Source organism: Phytophthora cinnamomi, assembly GCF_018691715.1.
Source record: "Phytophthora cinnamomi strain GKB4 chromosome Unknown Contig92, whole genome shotgun sequence".
Taxonomy (NCBI): domain Eukaryota; phylum Oomycota; class Peronosporomycetes; order Peronosporales; family Peronosporaceae; genus Phytophthora; species Phytophthora cinnamomi.
Window position 1 is genome coordinate 1,579,831 of NW_027151025.1, and position 21,830 is coordinate 1,601,660.

General features: G+C 50.3%; 6 protein-coding genes across 6 annotated transcripts; 5 read left to right on the plus strand and 1 right to left on the minus strand.

Annotated features, from left to right (window-relative positions):
* Positions 1–127: 127 nt before the first annotated feature.
* Positions 128–638, plus strand: IUM83_02989 (uncharacterized protein; the record flags this gene model as incomplete). Its single annotated transcript, XM_067926957.1, has 4 exons — positions 128–170; positions 242–405; positions 469–523; positions 586–638. The coding sequence occupies 4 exons, from the start codon at positions 128–130 to the stop codon at positions 636–638; spliced, it is 315 nt and encodes a 104-aa protein (XP_067784197.1).
* Positions 639–5,531: 4,893 nt separating this feature from the next.
* IUM83_02990 (putative mitochondrial protein) lies at positions 5,532–8,960 on the plus strand (the record flags this gene model as incomplete). Its single annotated transcript, XM_067926958.1, has 2 exons — positions 5,532–7,299; positions 8,356–8,960. 2 exons carry the CDS (start codon positions 5,532–5,534, stop codon positions 8,958–8,960), a joined length of 2,373 nt encoding a protein of 790 aa, XP_067784434.1.
* Positions 8,961–10,269: 1,309 nt separating this feature from the next.
* On the plus strand, positions 10,270–10,920 carry IUM83_02991 (uncharacterized protein; the record flags this gene model as incomplete). The annotated part of the gene is made up of 3 exons (XM_067926959.1): positions 10,270–10,468; positions 10,537–10,809; positions 10,877–10,920. 3 exons carry the CDS (start codon positions 10,270–10,272, stop codon positions 10,918–10,920), a joined length of 516 nt encoding a protein of 171 aa, XP_067784435.1.
* Positions 10,921–11,005: 85 nt separating this feature from the next.
* On the minus strand, positions 11,006–12,787 carry IUM83_02992 (TKL/DRK protein kinase; the record flags this gene model as incomplete). The annotated part of the gene is made up of 1 exon (XM_067926960.1): positions 11,006–12,787. One exon carries the CDS (start codon positions 12,785–12,787, stop codon positions 11,006–11,008), a length of 1,782 nt encoding a protein of 593 aa, XP_067784432.1.
* A 2,136-nt stretch (positions 12,788–14,923) lies between these two features.
* On the plus strand, positions 14,924–15,325 carry IUM83_02993 (uncharacterized protein; the record flags this gene model as incomplete). Its single annotated transcript, XM_067926961.1, has 1 exon — positions 14,924–15,325. One exon carries the CDS (start codon positions 14,924–14,926, stop codon positions 15,323–15,325), a length of 402 nt encoding a protein of 133 aa, XP_067784433.1.
* A 615-nt stretch (positions 15,326–15,940) lies between these two features.
* On the plus strand, positions 15,941–16,243 carry IUM83_02994 (uncharacterized protein; the record flags this gene model as incomplete). Its single annotated transcript, XM_067926962.1, has 1 exon — positions 15,941–16,243. One exon carries the CDS (start codon positions 15,941–15,943, stop codon positions 16,241–16,243), a length of 303 nt encoding a protein of 100 aa, XP_067784431.1.
* Positions 16,244–21,830: the final 5,587 nt, after the last annotated feature.

Here is a 21,830-nt window from a genome sequence, read left to right on the forward strand (position 1 = left end):
CGTCACTGCGAGGGAGGCTTCAGCTGACAAGACACCAGCACTGGGAATCGAGGCAATTTTCTCTCAGGCGGAACGTCGCCGATTTATTAAAAAGACATCGCAAGTACTCTTCGTCACAGAATTTGTTATGCTCGTGGAGTACATCGAAGTGGCGATGCCAACCATTTTAGGTACATGTACTTGCTTTTGAGGTTATAGTGTTGTATGAGCACTACTGACGCCGTGTTGATTTTCGCTTTAGGTATCCATCAATTGGTTTTATTTCATATGCCAAACAGCGCATATTACCCACAACTGGCAAACCTCTCCAGTACTCAGTTTTATATGAAGTTCTCCAACGTGATGGCATATGCATCGCTGGAGCTGTTGTCACTCATGTTGGCGACGGTGGTGCTGAATCGAACCGTAGGTTTCTCTGGGTTGCCCCAACTTGCATTTGTTTTAGAAAAACAGGCTGTGCTCATTCAGATGAAGTTGATGGGAGTTTTCATCTACGTTATGCAAGTGAGCTTAAAGCACGTCGGTACGTAGGCTTGGAAGCTTTGTGACAGTGGGTGACATTCTGATAGGAACGTTTCTTGGTAGGGGCTGACTTCAGCTTTAAATTTGCGTGGGTACATTCCGCTAAAACCGACTGATCAGTGCGCAATAAGTATGAGCAAACGAGGTGCATCTTCGTGAGATTTAAAAATGCACCACTTTCATTAATGATCATGTCGTTGCTGGAAGATGGATATTACTGCGATGTCATACCAGCGGTTAAAATTAAGGATTAAGACACCTCACGTCGAATTCCATGGGTACGAAAAGTGGAACCGGAGTTTACTTCGCGAGGTATACTTACAAAGGTAGCAGATTGTAACCGATTACAATATTTTTCAAGTTTCAGCGCAATATATGACTGCAGAGATTCATGCATAATGCTGCCGATACGCTGTAGAAGCTACTGGAACGCAATTTATTTCCTACTCTTGCAGCCCCAATGATGGCAATTCTTCAGATCTGTGCTGGAACCGGTGAAGTAGTTACCTCTAAGCTGGTTTAGGCTTTCAGTTGTGGTGGATCCATGCAAACTTTTGTTCATTTTCATATCGCCTTACACATAACCTATGTTGACGTTTTCCTAACAATTACGCACTTCAACTATTTTTAGATCGCACTTCATCAGGCAATGACTCTCAATTTGAAGCAATTTGAAGTCGAGATGTGGTTTTGCTGCTGCTGCTGCTGTGTGAAGGCTGGTTATCGTGCGAGGATGTATCGTTATAAGTGCCAAACAAGGCATAGTTGTCAATTTGACTAAATAACTTTTTTTTTTCGGGTTTAATGAGATTTGGCTTGCCTCCAAAATCGGCGGTTTCAGCCCAGTTCTTACAGACTCTCTGTTAAAGATTATTTGTACAGCAGGAAAAATAATGTTCGCGACTTACCGATATGTGCCAGCGGTATTTGCATAATGGAAACGAGAAATATGCTCGGTTTGGCTGATGATACCGCCTTGGATCTCTACACGTTGCCCGTCCAAACTAAGAATAGTTTCAAGCAAAACGATACTGTAATATTTGACCTTTTCGCAAAATTGACACTACTGCTACTAATCGGCAACGAATCAGAGAATACTTGCACACAAACCGAGAGTGCGCCTCCGGTGTTTGAGTTGACCGCGCACTGTACTTGCAGGTTGGCGACCTTCGACGGTGGCAGCACCAACGTAGCTCGCTTGCCCTATTGGCACGACGGCAGCCTCGTTTGCAGGAGACGTTGTAGTTGGTTTCATCAAGTACTGTAGACGACGAAGTCGCCATCTTGCTGGTGCTTCTTCAGCGCCTTCGCAAAGATCTGGCGCTTAGTCCTGTTGACCAGGTTGTTGTATGTCATAGGCTCAATCCGCGTCTGTTTCACCGTGTATGTCATGCGACTTGGAGCCAGTCAGCGCGGCTGGCACGGTGGGCAGCGAGGAAGCGGAACTTCTCTCTCGGCTGGCGAGTGCTTGGGGAGTGAGGCTTGGCGGGACATCTGTGCGCGAGGAGGGGGATCGAGTTGTGAGAGACGCCTGCCTGGGTCGGAGCTCAGGGTTTCTCGCCGCGCCTTCGCGCGCATTTTCGTGCTAGGGCGCGCTCACCACTCATTCTGCGAGCGCGAAAGCGCACAAACACCGGAGGCGCAGTCTCGGTTTGTGTGCAAGTATTCTCCCGATTAGTAGCAGTAGTGTCAATTTTGCGAAAAGGTCAAATATTACAGTATGGTTTTGCTTGAAACTATTCTTAGTTTGGACGGGCAAAGGTGTAGTATGACAGCTAGTTGTTGCCAGGACGAAAATCCAAGTGTACGGCTTTTTTCAGCGTGTGATTTTGTGGTTTCTTAGTTTGGTCATGGTTTGCAGCGTGTGGCTAGGTTTTGTGCGTGTGGCTTGGGAGTTCGCGGCTGCAGGTTCCTCGCGTGTGGCTAGGACATGCTGTATTCCAAGCCCTGGTTTGAGGTTCTGTTGAAGTCGATCCCACTTTTGCACTTGACTTGTCCAGTCTGTAGTTCGTTGATCAATAACTAACAATAGGCATTCAATCGCTACCTCACTTTTTCTGACTCACCCCTTATAGACTTTCTACTAGTCTCCGGTTTCCAGTGAACGACACACGAAGACACCCACAGCAGACACAAGACATAAGAGTAGCGCTTTTTCCGCGTGTGAATTGCGGGTTTTCAGCGTGTGTCTGGGTATTCTGCGTATGCCGTATTTTCAGCGTGTGATTTGCTGGTTTTCAGCGTGTGATGAGATTTTTGGCGTGTGATAACTTGTTACTTCACACATGTTATACCACATGCGGTGAGTCGTGGAGTTGCGTTCCAAGTAACTTCAGCTGTTCGTTACACTTAGTATCCTCAAGTGGAGAAGTTTCAAGCGCTGACTAGCATCTTAGGCGACTATGACAGAAATGCCATAAAAAGTAATCATTTTTTATAGTGATCATAAAGTCATAAAGTTGGACTGAAGAGCTCTGTGCGCTGTTGTGATGCCCACGCTATCTTTGATCGCAAAGGAGCATGTTATGAAAGCGCTTAGAAGAGAAATATTGTGTATTGTTGCAGCGACTTCATTTTGGGTAGTGAGATGATCTCGCTTTTATGGATCGGCTACTGTTCAGTATGCCGAGCACTGCTATTGGTATTGTAAACCCACGCGAATTTGAAGCTGAAATCAGACCCTGTTTCGTCCAAAACGACGACCAGGTGAGTTAATAAATCCCCCCCCCCCCAGCTAATAAGGCGAACACAGCTGAGACTGACCGTGGTGTTCCAACGCCACCTGCATGATATAGACAAATACTACATTTAACTTGGCCTGGATAATCTCAGCTTGCGTTTCAAGCACGAACGCTAGTTGGTGGAGACACGCTAGCTTCAGCTTTCGTTTTAGCACGATGATCACCAGTAATAGTGATATGAACTCGAGAAAACTGTAAATCAGCACACTCGACACCGACGACAGAAGCTGCGCACTCGTTAGTCCAGCTAAAGCTGGATAGTATGCACTATTGTGCATAGAGAACAAAATCAACTGGTGCAATCCTGAGACTCACAATATCAGTTAGTATAAACGCAATTTATTGACAAAGCAAAGATGTGATCCGTACCGTAGGCAATCGGCAAGGCCACTTCGACGTATTCGATCAAGACAAGATATTCTGTCATAAACAATACCCGGGCAGCTTTATGGATAAAGCGAATTCGCTCTTTTCTCGAGAATATAGTGTCGAGACCGGCCTTAACGTTTTTTGCAGCCCCCATCTTTGTCGGTATGTGCGGATTGGTTGTGAATACGCCCTGTTCAGGTAGCGGTCGAAACGGGAGAACTCGTGCGGTATTCGATCGGATCCACGCTTGCGTCCAGCTCCCACCTCTACCCCGTCGCTCAGTTATAGCATAGCCAGCTTTACGTGCTGAGGGATCGCCCTTAGTCTGGTCGTGAGTATAACATACATGTTGCGCTTTTGTCTGCTGCAACGCGCTGTGTAAACTTTTGTCTCTGGCAGCCTCGATATCGAGAAGTCTGATTGCCACTTGCATAAAGTTTGCCGCTCTCATGGGGTGATCCTCCGGGATCTTGTCTACGAGCGTCTTCATCTCATTAAGAATCTCCATAATATCTATCATTGACACCCAAAACTGGATCAGGTCTATCACCATTACCATGGCAGTTGTTGACCAAGAAGAACTGTTGTGAAGAGCGCTTGAGATGTACAACGCGTTAAAAACTTCGACAATAAAAATGACTGATTCTGGTTTCATGTCGTTGTTGTCAGCCAGCGTGCGACTAATCCAGTTCCTGGCACTTAGTTGAATAATCGGCAGCACCATCACAAATAGTGTTTGATATATTCCACTGAGAGACACGAACCCGAGGATGTAGATAGGGTATACGAAAGGGAGCACTACTTGGCAGTTGTACACAACAAGCTGTTGTTTCAGATCGACGAGCAAAGACGGGTTAGCGCGCCATTTCGGTCTCGAGATAACTGTAAACAGCACTGCGATCACACCGACGTCAGGGATTCCGATGACAGGCAAGCCGAATGGCAGTGGGAAGACAGTCTGGGAGCAAATAGCGATCATTATCGCAGTAGCCACAGTGGCAGCAGTAATCGACAAGAAGAGTATTTGCCGCACTGTAAGTTTAAGACGAGGAGCGCCGTGGCCCATCTGCATCAGAGCAGACCCGTTGAAAAAGATTAGCATCCCCCATGCTCGAATGATGAATACCCAATTTTCAAAAAAACCAGCATTTGGTGGCGCGAGGGGAGGCAGCTCTTTTACTAAGCTGAATGCAAGGCCCGGCAGCGGTGTCAGCAAACAAACAAGCAGCATCCTCGCGGAACCGTGGCTGTTGGAATAGTTGTGCAGTTGCTGGAGTCGCTCAACGGAGTAGCGTCCTTGGAACTCGACTTGAAGAGACATCCAGGCCTTCCTAAGGCGCTGGCGAGTGCTCCGAAGCCATTCCGTCATCGATAGACCAACAGCGGCAACACGCTTGGATGCTGGACAATATTATGTTGTGACAGGCTTCAAAATGGGGATTTGTGAAGGACAAGTTCGTACAGTATTTATATCGAGTCCAAAGTGCCAATGTCGAACTCATACCTGAGTAAAGCAAACGCACCAATCTACGTTTAGCTCAAGCGGAAGTAGGGCGGATAATTCTTATGATTTTGTTTGCATTACCAAAATCCTCGAAGGAAACCCGGGGAAGAGACGGATACTACCAGTTTCCACTCTACTTTCTTGGGCAGAAGCTGTAAAACCCATTCATGGAGAGGATACCCTCTCCACCCACGTAACATTTTTTTAACCCATAACCTCTCTAAACACATATCTCATAGGTTTCAAAAAGCTGATTTTTCTGATTTATCCGCCCTTTTTCCCGTACATCCGGGTACTCTTTCGCGTAGTGGCCGTCCCACATAGGTACACTTTCTCCATTTAGCGCCGTACCCCGCGCCCTTCCGCCCGCATCGGCTTCTTCGCGCGGCGCTGCCATGGCCCACGACGGGTCCTCGGACGACGAGTCGGCCTTCCTGGACGCGCAGGAGACGCACGAAGACGACGGCACGCTCGCGGCGCCCAAGCTGGCCGTGGAAGAGGAGTTATCGCCCAGTTCGTCCGCCGCGTCGCCGCTCAAGCCGGGATCTCCCGCTTCAATCGGCCGTAGCAAGGCCGTTTCCGCCGCCGCAGCTCCGGTGTCGTTCGCACTCAATGCACAAGACGCAGGCGGTGCTAATGAGGCCCTGCGCGGCTTCTGGGACACCCGGAGACGCACGCAATCGGCCGGGCACTTGACAGCAGGATCCTCGCCCTTTGGCCCCACTTCCACGCCCCCCGCGGCCTTCCTGGCCAGCCCCGCACACTCCGAGTCGGCTCTGAAGCTGCACAGCGGCCAGGCGCCGCCCCCGCCGCCCATTGCGGTGCGAGGGGCGGGAGATATCAAATCTAACGGGTTTATGGCCCTAGGAGAGAGTTTACTGGCCGGAATGGCCGACTTTGCAGGCATTAAGTCGCCCAGAGGAGCCATACAGAAGGTGCTGGTGGCGTATCCGACCCCGGGGCCGCTGTTCGTGGATTTATTCTCGAAAGACGACGGCACCGGGGCTAAAGTGAAGGGGTTTAGGAGGAAACAGGACGGGTCCATGGCGGATGCGGAAGCTTGTGGTAAAGTTTTCGCCGGGGACATTCTGGTGGCGATTAACGACGTGGACGTGACCAAGATGGTGTTCGCGGACATTATCACGACCGCCAAGGAAGCGTCGTTCCCGTTGACGCTGACGTTCCACTGCTACCAGTCGAACAGGGAGGACGCGGAGAAGCAGAGTCAGCAGAAACAGGTGCCACCGATGGAGAGGAAGCATTCGAGCGGGCCGTTGCCGCCGATATCCCCGTCGAGCAGCGGAGGGTGGAGTGCCAGGCTCAGCCAGATGACGAGGTCCGGATCGTTTGATCAGAGGAACAGCGGAGCGGATCTGGCCAATACGCCGCCCAAGTCGCCGTCGTCGCATCCGACAGGGGATGCGAATACGGGTAAGTTCGGTATATCTCTGGGTAAGGTGAGGAATACCGGAACGGATGGCGTCAAGAGCTTGTTCCGTATCATGGGCAACAAGCCGTCACGGCCGGAGGAAGACATGAATGTCGTGAAGGGATGGATGAATGATTTGGCGCTGAAGCCACACAGCAGCGCCTCCTCGGGCGGACGTCACCGGAAAACGCCGGTGAATACCAATACGGATGTGCTACATTCGACTCCAATCGTGGCAGTGACAACGGGTGGACGCTTTGTTGGCGTGTTGGATGAGGATGTAAATGAGTTCGCACTGACGTGGTTTCGTAAAACTCCACCGGAAATGGATATCCGACCAATTAAAGGCGTGAAGCGCTGTCCGTATTTCGCTTCAGTGGACGACGTTGGAGCCATACTTTCACTGCAGTGCGAATCACTCCGCTTCCCACAGTTGAAGCGAGTGGTGGAGATGCCTCGACCATTGGTTCTTGATCCGGCCGTGGGGAATATGGTTGATGTGCTCCTGGAAGCTGGCGCGGGTTCGTTCTCAGCTACGCTGGCGAGTAATGAGCATGACAGCTTCCAGGTGAAGATTTCGGCGGAGTCCGTCAGTCTTGTCAAGATATCTGAGGACGAGGGTGAGGGTGGCATGGTCGTGAATGCTGACTACACTACGTTCCTTCAGGTGTTACTTGATCCAGCTGATCAGCTGCGATTCACACTCAAGGTGAAAGAATTTGGCGGATTCTTGGGTAATCGTGATGGGGACGTTTGTGACCTTAAGAACCGGCAGTCGCAGCTTGAAACTCTGTCGTGCTTCTTTCTGGTGGCGCAAAATAGACAGCATCGCGACTTCTTGACACTATTGATTCGCAAGTTCCGGGCTCGGGTGCTTACTGCTGAACAAGAAGAGCAAGCACGAAATGATGAAAGAGATTTGTACACGGACCCAGCATTTGCCGTTGCAGTTGCTCCACCTCCACCGTTAACGGCCTCGCAATCTGTTGGGTCTGCTTCGGGGGCATTATCTCCAGCTAGTAACTCAGGCGCCACAGGAGAGACAGTCAGCAGTGCGAGTTCGCCAACAATGGTAAATACTCCAGTTTCAGGGACAGTAGTCTCACCAGTTGCTGGAAAGACTCGTCCTGTTCGACTGCAAAGCGAAGGGTCCATCGGTTCCATTTCAAGTGTTCAGCTTAGTGATTTAGTTGGTCTCGAGCCTGAGGATTCTGTCCTATCATCCAAGGAGCGAGACTCGGACGTGACAACGCCAGCGTCAACACCACCTCGTTCTGCTATTATGTCGAACAAAAATGGCTTTGCAGGGAACAGCAATGGGTTCGCTGTTGATAATTCATTTGTGGAGGGTCGTCTGGCTGCCCAAGACAGAGAGATTGGGATTCTTCGACAAAAACTGGCGTCAATGTCTGTCCTTCTTAAGACGGTAGAACAAGAAACCAAGCAAATTACTGCCTCTTTGGAAGTTAAGGACAACCGAATCGAGCTTCAACAAATGAAAATTCGCCAACTTGAAAAGTTTCCGGGGCAATGCGATTCGCAAGCACGTGAAATACAAACAATGCGTGCGAAGTTGGAAGAAGAAGAGAAACGGCATGCGGCATGCCGAGACGAGCTGCAGCAGCTTTCTAGCACAGTGTTGAAGCGTGCATCGGAGGTACACGATCAAGGAGTCCAAACGGAGACACAGTTCTTGGACGGGGATGCCTCGACAGACACGGCAATCGGTTTCTCACGCTCCGGGTTGGAGCGTGATACTTGGTTCGGTAACGTTGCTACTGTGACTGCAGACGATTTGCAGCAGCAGATTAAGGACCAGCAAAAGGAAATTGCACGCCTCAAGGACGAGCAGGTAAAATTGGTGGCCGAACGGAATACGTTCCGCGCCAAGTCAACCGAGCTGTCTCGAGAGCTTCGCAAGCTCCTTGGGGCAAACAACAACCGATCCCTCGACGATCTTCAGACGCAACTCGCGGAGCGTAGTAGTCTTCAAGCGGAGCTGGCCATGGTCAAAGCTGAGGCGAAACGCTCAGCGGATGAAATCGCGGAAATGAAGGAAATGGTTGACAGAATGAGTGACAAGGACAAGGGTGCTAAGCGCCTTGCCGCTCAGAATCTGGAGTTGCAGCGCACTGTGTACCAGCTGAAAGATTCACTGAGCGAGTCGAAAGAGCAAGTTGATGCTGTCAAGAAAATCAACAGCGCTCTTGCGTCACGTCTTCATCGCCTACAACCTGAAACAAGGGGCAGTGTCGTTGAGGCTGCGCCTACTTCCCCATTGGACAGTATCCCTTCAATCCCTTCCGATGACGAAGATGACGACGATGAAGAAGAGGAGGACGAAGATCTACAGGATGGCATCGCAGCTTTCCGGAGGTCTTTGGTAGGCAAGTAACGCCATTGAAACCACAAATAGTAAGTTAAACTCGAGCTGTTCAAATCTCAGGCCAAATGTCAGCAAAGCTGTCTGCACACATCATCAACTCTTATCACCCAGAGAGGCGTTTTCTCGCGCTAAAATTTGCAGGACCCTGTTGGACAGCATCGCGACGCTGCATGTCGAGAAATGGGAACAATTCAAGACGTACTTGAGCGCCTTCGTGGAGCGTGGATCGCTACACAAGTGGAACTGAATGGGCGCTACTCGGTTGGACGACTGCATCGACTCATGGTTTACATGGACACACTCAAAACGTCGCGAATGCTGGCAATCTGCCTCCTGACGCCGCTACCGTGCATTGTACTGGCCATTTTGTTCGAAACATTCCCACTCGCATCTCCTGGGGATGGTATACGCGCCAACTGGGTATTCGTGATTCGCTTTGGACTGATCACGTGCATCATGGTTGGCACGCTGGTGTTTCAAATGGGGAAAAATATATCTGGCCTTACCGTCAAGCTACGTCACATTGCAGCAGTGTCGATATTGTCCGCCATTGCATCCGTGGGAACACTCTATGCTGTAGCCTTGACAACGGTGTTTCCCGTGCCATTTACTATGCTCCTTGCCTCACCTCCTATCGTTGTCTTTGGAGCATGCTTCGTATATTTTTGGGGAGCCCAAGTGCGTGAAGATCCATCGATCGAACTCGACATGAAAAGGGAGCAGGCTGTGTCGCGTTGTCAGGTAGCGCTCACGTATGTTTATCCGCTGTATATCTCCGGTTTCGTGTCCCTCTCAGGCATCTATCAAACAATGTTTATCACTCTGTTGCGTATCATTAAACAATTCGCCCGAAACTGGGTCGCCCACGGGCTTAAAGGACACAACGACCAGAAACCTCAGGCTGTCAAGTTCATCGTTGAAGTGTTTAGTGCATTGTACGTCTCCAATGCACTGTCAAACTCGTCACCGTGGGAGGCAACGGCGTTCATCATGGCAGTCGATATATTAGTGTTTTGGCTGTCTACGCGTGATATCATGGATGTTCTTACTGACGTGGAGCTACTCATGGAGAAAATTCCTCAAAACCATTCCATTGCTGACGAAAATTTTGTGCAAGTTGCAATCGCTTGGCGGCGATAGAATCCGAGCAACAACCTCAAAATTTGAATGCATCTTCGAATTCCGAAGCTCCAACTAACCTAGGTCAAATTGAGGAATGGATCAGTTCTGCAAGTATCAGCATGAAGCGAGACGCTATTCACGCAAGGGAAAAGTGTTTGGTCGAGTTCCGAAAAGAAGTCAAAGACTCGCTGTCCGGCTGAGTGGTAAGATCTACGCTAGTGCAGCATTCACGGCACAGCAGCTGGGGCCGGAAGCATACGATGGTTCGTTACTTAAAGACATTTTTTCAAGGGAGGAGCGCGCTTTGTTCATCCACCAAACCACGCGAGTGCTTTTCATCACCGAGTTTATCATTTTAGCGGAGTACGTCGAAGTGATCCTGCCCATCGCTTATGGTGCGAAATCTTTATTGTGCGGCTACTGCGCATAGGAACGGTGACTGAGTGTTGTCTTATATGCGTAGGTCTTCACCACATCACCATGTATCGCCTTCCCAACTGCGTGTACTACCCTGCGTTAGTTAGCCTGTCAAGTTCCGAGTTCTCCACACCGATGATGACCTATTGCTTCCTCGAGTTCCTTTCTTTGGTTTTGGAAATCATCGTACTCGGACGAATTCTGGGGTTTTCTACGTTGCGCCAACTTGCTTTCGTTTTGGACAAACAAGCTGGTATCATTCAATCGCAACTGGCCAGCCTCCTCCTGTACATCATGCAGATCTCGTTGACGCACATCGGTAAGCGCAGCTATACAAACTATCGGTTCGAGTGCACCACTCACTTGCTCATATTTTTCCTCCTTAGGTGCCGACTTCACCTTTAAATTCGCCTGGCTTCATGACACTTGAACGGATGATCCGAAGCGTGTTCTTTATCGACTCGTTTACATTTTGCTCGCTTACTTGTTTGCCACTCAAGTACGTGCCACCTCACCTACTCTTCCTGCGCCAGCGCCTTCTGAAGCTGATACAGCGCCTGAGCTGCTGTCGGACGAGCTGTCGGATCCCTTGTTACGCAAGCCATACCGAGCTCCGCGATGATCGAAGGACAGGACTCTGAAAATTCCACTTGAAGCTTCCCCTGCATCACGAACTGAAGAACAACCAGGTCGGAACCCGGGCGACTTTTTCCGGAATTCGCGTAGGGCAGAGCGTTTGAGTCCAGCTCCGACAACACCACACCGAACGAGAACATGTCCGCCTTCTCATTATATTTTTCTCCAGACAGCATCTCGGGGGCCATCCAGAGCGATGTGCCAACTCCAGCCGTCATGGTTCGGTCGATGCGCTCCCGAGACGCCCCGAAGTCTGTCAGCTTCGCATCCAAATCGCTTGACAGCAAAATGTTTTTGGATTTGAGGTCGCGATGCACCATCGGAGGGTCCAGCGAGTGCATGTACGTGAGAGCATGCGCGACGTGCAGAGCGATCTTGACCTTATTGTAGTCGAATCCAATAGGTCGGCCTTCAGTGTGATAACGGCTCAGCAACGCTCTCAGGTCACCTCCTTCCATGAACTCGGACACCACACAAAGATCTGTGAGCGAGTCCCATGCCACACCGATAAACTCCACAATCCGCGGGTGCTCCAACGACGCCATCAGCTTCACTTCCGCCAAAAAGTCGTTCACGCTTTGGATCCGCTTTCTTGTCTCTGGCAGTAGCATCTTGATCGCAATGCGTTGGCCATTGAACGTCCCCACGTAGACCTCCCCATAGCCTCCCCGAGAGATCCTTTCCTGCTGAATCACCTTCTCCCTCGGGATACGCGCCGCCACGATAACTTCGTCGTTCCAGAGCCCCGAATCCAGATTCTGGTCCGAACTCGTGTCAATTCCCTTCTGCGTCGACGCTGTTCTGCCTTGCGAGTCGTGCGCCAACAAGTCTGCGGCGTTGCTGCTCTTCCTACTCACCTTCCTCGCTCGCTTCCTCCACCAAACCCCCGCGACCAAGAGAACCACGACGACACACCCAACGACGATAGCAGCGATCACTCCCCCGCTCACCGACGAGCTCGACGCCGAGCTCTGACTACTCGGAATTGCACTACCCGACGAAGTAGTAGAACCCCCACCGCTACCACCCAACCCAGCCGTGACAATGACGAAATCCGACCCGGAAGTGCTCGCGTTGGCGTCGCTGCCCGTGCTGCTGTACGTCGAGGACGCTGTAGTGTAATACACGAGGCCGTAGGAGCTCGAGTACCCCACGAAGCACGTCCACTGGACGTCGGTACTAGCGACGGTCATGTCGCTCACCGATTCGGTGCAGCTCGTGTCGCTGAACAATTGCAACTCTACCGACAAGTTCTGATGCACTACAGCTATTGCAGCCGCGTAGGTGGTGACGTTGGGTAGAGCACGACACAGCCCGTCGGCGTAGAACGCGAGTCCGCTGGCGAATGTGTCACAGGTGTTGGCGGGCGTGTACTGCTCCAGTAACACGTAAGGTGCGTCGGCACCGGCGAAGAGCGAGGCCGTTTCGGCGCGGTCGTTGCCGTAGCAGTCCACGCGACTGGAATTGGCCGCATCGTCGATGGACAACGTGGTGCAGTCGGAGAACTCGCAGCTGGAGACGTCCTCCTCGTAAATGAATTGCGGCGTCCCGGAGCATGAGTCGTCCTCGAAGTAACTGGTGAACGCGACCGTCCGCGCGTCAAGTGGTGACGCGAATAACGCCAGGAAGAGCGCTATCTGAAGCTGGGTCGGGCTCCTCATAGGTGCGGATGGTCTCGGGTTGGAGCTGGATTCGATACTGTGGCCGTATCGCTGGTAGAGCGTCTATTGACTGTCCCCAGGTGGCTGGCCAGACGAAGTGAGATGCACCGGCTAGCCGCAGTGGAGGCTGTTGCAGCCTCACGACGGTTTGGGCAGGTGGTTTCGGTTGATGGGTATACTGTCCTCCTTCACCTTATCCGGTGGACAACCTTCGTCTCGATGAATGCGCTAGGTGACGAGCTTGGTTGATTGTCAGTCCTGCTAGGTGGATTCAAAATCCTGTACTACGTAGTATCTGCTGTACTCAATGTGATGAGTCCGGTGTTGACGTGCGTTATCCTTTTGTGCGCTCGGTCAGTGTCGTGGACCACGTGCTTGGACCACGAGTCGTAGTTCAAGCAAAATCGCATTCAACCGAGAAAGCAGTTCCAGGCAGCACAATAGAAACCATGACGCATGACTGCGCCAGCAAGTCCATCGTCCGTGAGAGTGAAAGACAAATCGGCTACTTTTCACCTGATCAAGCGGATAACGCCAAGTGACGCAACGATGATAAAATTTGTCCCGAATTGGAGAATAGTGCGCCGAGGCGCTTCCCCCTAAAATTTGCCCGGCAAGCAACAAAGAAACCATTGTCCCACCTCGACTCTTGCCTGCATTTGTGGATTTCAACTGCCGAGACAAGCGTCAGCACCCAGGACCCGACTTGTCGAGTTTCAAGGCCGCTACTCGGTGGTCAGGCTGGGGAAGCTCAAGGACCTCATGGAGAACATGAGCGCAGGTCGAGTGGCGCTCATGTCGTTCTTAGCACCTCGATGCGAAATTCTCACGAGATGAACGCTCACATTTCATTCGTGAAACCGCTCGCGTGCTGTTCATTACAGAACACGTGGAGTATGCTGAGGTGGCCTTACCAATTGTTTACCATATATATTTCCCAGAAGTCCCTGCTTCAACCGTGAATGGGGTGCATTGTCAAATATTCCAGTCGTCACACCCTCCTTCTTGAGTCACCACCGTTGATACTTTCGAGCACTCGACCGCGTCGTAGCCTGTGTGACACGCTCACACGATTCTCGCCGACAGTGAAACGGATATAAGAGCATATCCGTTGTGGTTACACTATATGACTTACAGCAGAAGAGTGAGACTTGAAGAGCACCATACGATGAAAAGCATGCTTACTTTTAACAATCAAGCACAGAGTAAACATTGTCCTTGGCAGGCCACGGCAACGAGAACCAGTAGTTAGGAACGCGACAAGACCGGTGGCTGCACTGGGTTGGGAAATGAGTACTGACCGAAACCCCACTCTGGTGGACGAGTTCTGTCAGCAGGGATTGGCAGTACCGGCACTGTCTCCTTATTACTGCCAGGGGCTACTTTGACAACTACTACTATATTACTTTATAGCTTTAATCATGGAGTCATAACTACTACAGTAGTATTACTTTAGTACTACCGAACTACTGCCGGTCCAGTGTCGAAATATTCACCCCATATCTCTGAAAAGTCTGTCACGCAGCACCAGCCCCACCTCCTGGAAGCCCAGGTACTGCGTCGCGAAGTCGTGCTCATTCACGACCAGCAGCAGGCTGCCTACTGACACGCGGTCGCTGGCCTCCATGGTGCCGCGCTGCCAGACAAGGCCGCGAAGGCCTTGACCACGGGCACGTTCAGATCGCCGCCGTCCAGCAGCACGCCCAGCGGGCTGGCGGGCGCTGCACCTCCGCTGCGGTGTTGCGGCCGCCGAGCAGTTAACGCGCACTCGTCGCCATAGCAGCCTGGAAGGGTCTGTCTGCTTGCACGCCACCTCAACCTGCATGTTTACGCAGCAAGCGGGAGTAGTAATACTTAGATCATTACGCTGGCAGTTTTTTTACTTTCCGTAATTTACCACCGAAAACATTCCTAGAACGTTCTTCAGGCCAGCTGTTATTTCAACGTCGCGACCTCTCGACCACCTGAGAGCGTTAGAAACGTCTTTTACATATTAGGGTAGTTTAATAGCCGCTCGACCACTGAGAGAAAGAGTATCGCTACCTATCGGTTCCTGGGTATGGAACTAGTTCTCAGAACCGTCACTGATGAATCAAATTTGAATTGATCATTTAGTGGAAGACAACATCGGCAACCATGACCGCAGCAAACGGCAAGAAGAACGACCACGAAGACGTGCTTGCGCGACTGGTGCGTGACCTAGAGTCGAAGAAGACTCTGTGCCGTGTCAAGGACTACGCTGGTGTGACCCTCGAGCAGCTAAACCAGCACGTGAAGAAGCACGGTCCGTTGGTCCATCCAACACTTGGCGAGCAGCCTGGCTTCTTCGTCGACGAAGGCCGATTTGTTCCATTTCGGATGGTGGTGTTCGGACGCAGCGTGATCGGACCAGAAATTATCACTGTGCTCAAGGAATGGGCCAAGTGGAGTGGCCATGGTGGAAGAGTGACAATGCGCAAGGTGAATACGTGCTGGATGGCACAACCCTCCGGGTCCCCGATGTGGCGTATGTGCCTCGAAATGATGCAAGGCAGCTGACCGAAGCTCAACGATGGACTCGTGGTGGAGAACCTTTTGCTCCGACGTTCGTGGTGGAAATCGACACTCTCACTGGTCCACATTCCAAGTTTGATGCTCTCGATCACAAGATGCGGCGCGAGTACTTTCCTCACGGTGTGCAATTGGGATGGCTCATTGATCCAAAGAACAAAATCATGTACGAATACAAGCGATACGCCCGAGGAAATCGTCTTGTTCGACGCGTTGCTTGATGGTGGTACCGTTCTTCCTGGCTTCACTCTTAATTGCGAAGATTTGGACGATGTGTTGGACCAGGAATCCGGATCGTCATCGGAAGAAGAAGTTGATTTCACTTGCCCAGCGCATGGATGCACAGAACGATTCAACAGACGCGGTGCGTATGCTGCTCATGCTGAATGGCACCGTGCTGAAAGTGCTAGAGCTCGCCGTAGGGCACACCGTGCGAACCATTAATTCAAGTGAAGTTTTTCACGTTAGTAGACGCAACGCTTTTTGATATCTTGGATGTCATAAGAATAAAAAAATAATAGAACATTATGCCGACATTTTTACTTTATTATTTTTTTCTCAAAAAAATTAAAGGGGTATGTATATAAATACCACTAACAGATCATGTCGTTCGAACTTACTTTTGGAAAATACAAGAACAAACCTATTGAGGAAGTATATTCTTCCGATCCCGGCTATTGTCGATGGATGCATAATCAACCCAGTCTTAACATTAGCGAGGATATCAAGATATTCCTACACTCCAAGTTTCTCAATAGTGATAATTCGTATATGATGCCTTGGGGTAAATACAAGGGTAAGACTTTTAAGCAGATCAGTCGTATGGATCCAAATTACATCGACTGGCTTCGCAAGAGCGAATTTGTAATTGACAAATGTCCTAAGCTTACCAAGGAACTTAACTAAGAGACCATCTTTTTTTTTGTTTCATAAGATCGTACTTCAAGGTATTTAGAACCTATGCAGTGGTAAAATCTAAAATTTCACCCGTTAGTCTATCGAACGTTAGCTCTTGCTCCCTGATCACAAGAACCAATAGATTTACACCTTGACAGCCAGCGTTGGTACCCTGAATCTGAATCGACTGAGGTACATCGCGCTCTGTCAGGCGACTGACATCAGCGATAAGCATGCGGTTAGATAGCGACCAAGTCTGGTAGTCAAGTAGTCCATTAACAAGCTCAGGAGTCGGATCACCGTTAATGGCTCCAATCTTAGCAACCTCATTAGTGAAATGGTGGAAATCATAGTCATGACTGATATCGAGTACCTGCGTCGAACCGATGCGGACGTTGAAGTTGTGAATCGACGAGCCTGGCTGTAGCGTCCAAGGAGCCGAATCGAAGAAGCTTTGGAATTCCTGTACCGCTGCGGTTGCGAAACTACTTGTCTGCTCAGCGAATGGAAGTACAACTACGTATTTGGCATTCTTAACGCTTGCCGAAAGTTGTAAGTCGAAAGAAGCATTGAACTGAGTCGATTGCGTACCGATACCAGCACGCTGGCAGAACCATTGAGCGTAGCAGTCATTGTATCGAACCTTCTTGACAGGCTTCGAAATAATAGCCTGAGGGTTCTCGAGATGTACAAAAGGTACATAGAGGCGAGCAGTCGTGAAAGGCATGTAAGTTCCATCAATAATGGGCTCAAGTGCGTTAACAACCGCTCCCCACGAAACACTGAAACCAGCGGAAGCAGCTAGAGCACTCGCCATAGGATTACCTGTAGCAGCGCTGGCGATCATAATGGGGCAACTATTACCAGAGCCAAGGGTAGTAGAAGTTAGCGACATATTCTTAGAAGCATCCACAGCGACAACAGCAGTACCCTGATTCACACGGAAACGGAGACGGATCTGAGGGTTAGCCATGAGGTCAAGCTCACGGAAGATAGGGTGCAAGTCCGTTAGTTTGATCTTGAGCATGTAGTTCCAAGTACCCATAATCCCATTAGCAGTAGCTACACCCGAAACGAAGGCACCACGAGCGGTTTGATTTGAAATGGTAGTAGAAGTAGAAGTCCCACCAACTGAAGGCCAACTGGTAGAGAAATCGGCACCTGAAGTAGGAGGGTTCGATAGTAATCGCTTAACAAAGCCATCGTTAGGGATAGTTGCCCCACCTTGAGCCTGTACTCCGAGCGAGCTGGTGAATGCGGTGTTGTTGGAGCACGCATCACCAGCTGTAGCAGCAGCTGCGCTGTAAAGTACTGATTGACCGGCATCAGGGAATAGGAAAGACTCAGCTCCATCCTTTTCAACATACTGAGGACTATATCCAGTTTGAGCACGAACATTGTTCCAGAACAGTTTGTAGTCAGCCATAGATACTATGATCTTACCATTTAGCTCGAGCGACAACGAATCAATGACATTCCAATTGCCGCACTTTAGTGTAGTACATAGACGGTTAGCAGTAGTAGTTTGGGCCGTAGAACCATTCTTCATCGAGACCTTGTATGGAAGCATAATGTAAGCACCACGGAGCGAAGCAAAACCTTCGGAGCCGTTAAGCTGAGCCGTAGCATCAATTGTGATAACACCATTCTGATACGAACCCTGATTTAGGTCAATAACAAAAGGCGTACGCTTGCTGGAAGATACCTTGATCTCCGGGTCGCTCTTTAGCGAGCTCTGGTACAAATACTGGTCGGATAGTTGATTTTCACTCATCGTTGATTCTATATGCATCCTAATATACTTTGCGCAAAATAACCATTATGTCTCAACTTATTAAGCCCATTACCAGCGATCATGATCTCATTGAACTCGCAGAGCGGTTGAATGTACATCTGGATGATATATTCGAGTCAAGTGAGATAACAAAGCCACTCCCGAAGAAAGGTTCATATCTGATTTTGTTGCGACAACCTGATATGACTGTAGGACACTGGACGGCTGTTCATGATGGTGAGTACTTTGACAGTATGGGTGAAGCAGCTCCTACAAAGCACGGAGTCGGTAAATACAATCCAAAGCAATTCCAAGGTACGTATGGTGATTATTGCGGTGTATGGTGTATGCTGTGGTTATATTGCAAGCAAAAAAATAAGATGAATCTACTAAATCGATTCAAGGATTTGAACTTAACTATTCTTTAATAAAATGTTTCAAGCTATATAGCAATAATGTATCGCGAACTAACTATTTCAAGCGACGTACCAGCTTCAAAGCTGACCAAAGCTTTCAAGACGGGTAAGCTACGCCTGACAGCTGATCAACTCAAGGGTAGCGGCTCCGTTATCCAGTGTCGGAGCATTGACCATTAATGTCAAATCAACTTCAGGCGGCGTATCAACCGCACTATCAGAGGCAGCTCGCATAACAAGTGATGGATTAGTAGGGATCAATCAGCTATATCCATCAGAGATGCTCGATGTTGGTGGAAACGCTTACATTGCAGGCAATCTATCAATTGCTGGAGGAGCTCTATACACGAATGGTCTCTCCAGGTAATGGACCAATATGGAAATATGACTCCTGCATCGCTAACCACAAGCAGTCTGACCGTAGCTACGATTGTACCAACTACCCGATTCATTCCTTCTACAGCCTCGGCATCGGGTGTCTTATGGTATTTGAGTACTTCTCGATATTTTGGCCAGAGAGTTATAAGCAGCGACGAAATTAGCATCCTCAGCTACTCTGCCGGTGGGACGTACAACGATTACATAAAATGGAACCACAATACGGGAGCTCCCGTGATGACTATTACCGGATTCACTAATTTAAATGCTATTAACTCAAATCCCACAACGATGATATACCTCAACAGTTCCGATCGATGCGGGATCAAGAACACTTCTCCCGATGCTACTCTCCATGTAGGAGGAACGTCGGTTGCCAATAGTGAGATTTATACGAAGTCTAATTCATCGGCGAGCGCTTCACATCGCGGTAATTGGTCCTCTACTAACTACTGGGGATCAGGTACCGATGCTACTACAAGCTCAATCCGATTCGGGACCTGTGATGCAACGGGGGCGTGGCTACGCTACGTTCCAATCAGAGCAGGAAGTTATACGAATGCATCCGATCGGAGGCTTAAGTCGGACATTCTCGACTGTCCATATGGACTGGATACTATAATGAGTGTAACGGGGTTACACACACAAGTGACAACAGTCCCTTGCGCATGACAACGGTCACAAGTGACAACTGTCACTTGTGCATGACATTTGTCACTTATGGTTTAACAGATAAATATCTGTTAAAGGTTTTAGATACTTCCTCACGTTGGTGTAAGGCACACCAATGGATACATTGAAGTGGGCCACCACACATGAGTGGTCCACACCTACCCAAAGATCCTATTGGTAGAGAGCAGCATCTTTCTACCAATTAGAGACGTGCATATTAGCGGGGCTCTGACAGCCAGCCGCTGTCGACCCCTTTCATAGATGATAAACATTTTTAGCAGATTTAGAAGGAAGATCAATTCACAAAACAATACAGTTCTCATTTACCTTAAACTAGCTACTTGGTGTTTTATTTGATTTATATTATACTTGTGGACTCAAGTATAATTAATTCAAATTATTAATAAACTCCTACGCTTCCTCATACACGTAGCGCGACGTGTAAGCTAAAGTAGTGAGCCAAAGTAGACCCACTACACCTGGTAGCACTTTGTAGTCCGTCCAACGACCGACTACGTGACGTTCGTACGAGGTGTACGAACGCGGAGCCGAGAACCCCATGAGCACGGAGGTGCCCATGGAGAGCTCCAATACGCCTGCAACGCATGTTGCACGCGCGGACTGCCCCCACCTGTCGGACCCAGAGTGGGAGGCCCTCCAACGACTGTCAACAGCCATTGGGGAGGCGGCGATAGCTACGATGCTGCGTACGCTATCGCTGACAGAGCAACATGGTGTTGCTCTGGGGTTCATCATGAAGGAGCAGTGCGATGCTGCTTCCTCAGTTACGGCGTCGTCGGGGACGACACCGCGTGCTCAATCATTAAAATTGAGCGTGAGTAATTATGTAGGAAGAGAGGGCGAGCCTCTCCTCCGGTGGCTTGTCGAGCTCGACACAGCCATAGCGGCTCGACGTATCGTCGACCTGTTGTCAAAGGTTGCGTTCGCCATGTCATATCTTGGCGGACGAGCGAGGAGTTGGGCGTATGGACGCCGACTCTCCGATCCTACGTGCTTCAGCACGTACGAAGTGTTCAAAGAGGAGCTCAAACAAGCGTTTGAGCCCCCGCAAAACGAGTTCCGGTCGAGGGCGGAGTTCCTCGACCTGCAACAGGGTAAGCATGACGTCCATGCTTACGCGCAGCGTGCACGGTACTTGGTCTCGAACATCGTGACCAACCCGATAGACGAGGCGACTAAAGTCGTCACGTTCATGAAGGGACTGAGAGATGGGCCTGTGAAGACCTATCTCTTCCGAGAGTACCCGAGTACTCTCGAAGCTGCAATCACTCTTGCCATGCAAGAAGAGTTTAGCCTGCGGCAGGCTAAACTCCATGCAAATGTGCCGAGCCGCAACCGCGCCCGGTAGCGAGGACGGGAGGTCCGGAGCCAATGGACCTCTCGAATGCAACGGTTGCTGGTCACCAGCACCACGGAAGTAATGTGCGATGCTTCCGTTGCGGAAGGATCGGTCACTTTGCCAGAGAGTGCACGGCTCCCGTGCACTACAATGGTGGCCGTCATGGCGATGCTGGGCATCGCCGCGAACAAACAAAAAACGTGAACATCCAGTAGGCGCGGGGCGCCCTACTGGTAATGCAGTCACGCATGCCGACATCGGGCACGCGACACTGAGGACTGCAGCCCCCAGTGATACCAGATCTCGCTGCAAGAAACAAGATGACAGGCCGAACCTAGTCATCTTGAAGGTAACGTCGAAGAGAGCGAGTGACTCTCTTCGAGCTTTGGTAGATTAGGGCGCGTCGAACAACTTTGTTCGACTGCGGAGTTTACCGAGTCTTGACTTCGAGGAGGTAAAGGTACCTCGAAGTCTTCTGGAAGTTCGATTGGCAACAGGTGCCATCGTGAAGACCGAGAAGCGCGTCGTGCACGTGCGCTTCTCGTACAAACAATGGGTGTTTGTCGAACACTTTATCGTCCTGGACCTGGACGATAAGTTCGACGTTGTTATGGGCATGCCATGACTTGCACGGCATGATCCGGTAATAGACTGGAAGAAGCGCACCCTCGTGCGCTTCGGTCGCGACTGCGGAACAGAGAGCGATGGCCCTGTTACCGCAGCGTACGCACCAGCAGGTGCGCGCGACTCGCCAGTCGAGACAGCGCTTTATGCCGTTGTCCCGGAGTGTCAAAGGGGTGCGCGAGGGCGCGCACAAGTGAGACCAACGTCGGCAATGCTGCCGACGTCAGAAGAAAAAGATGTACTGGTTCCAGGAACCAATACCCACGTTCAAGCGTGTAAGGGACTGTCCCTGACCCGAAGAGGTCAGGTCGACGACGGCGCGTCGACTCCGGGAGTCGACGCACCCTCGGTCATGAGGGGCTCCGCCAATGA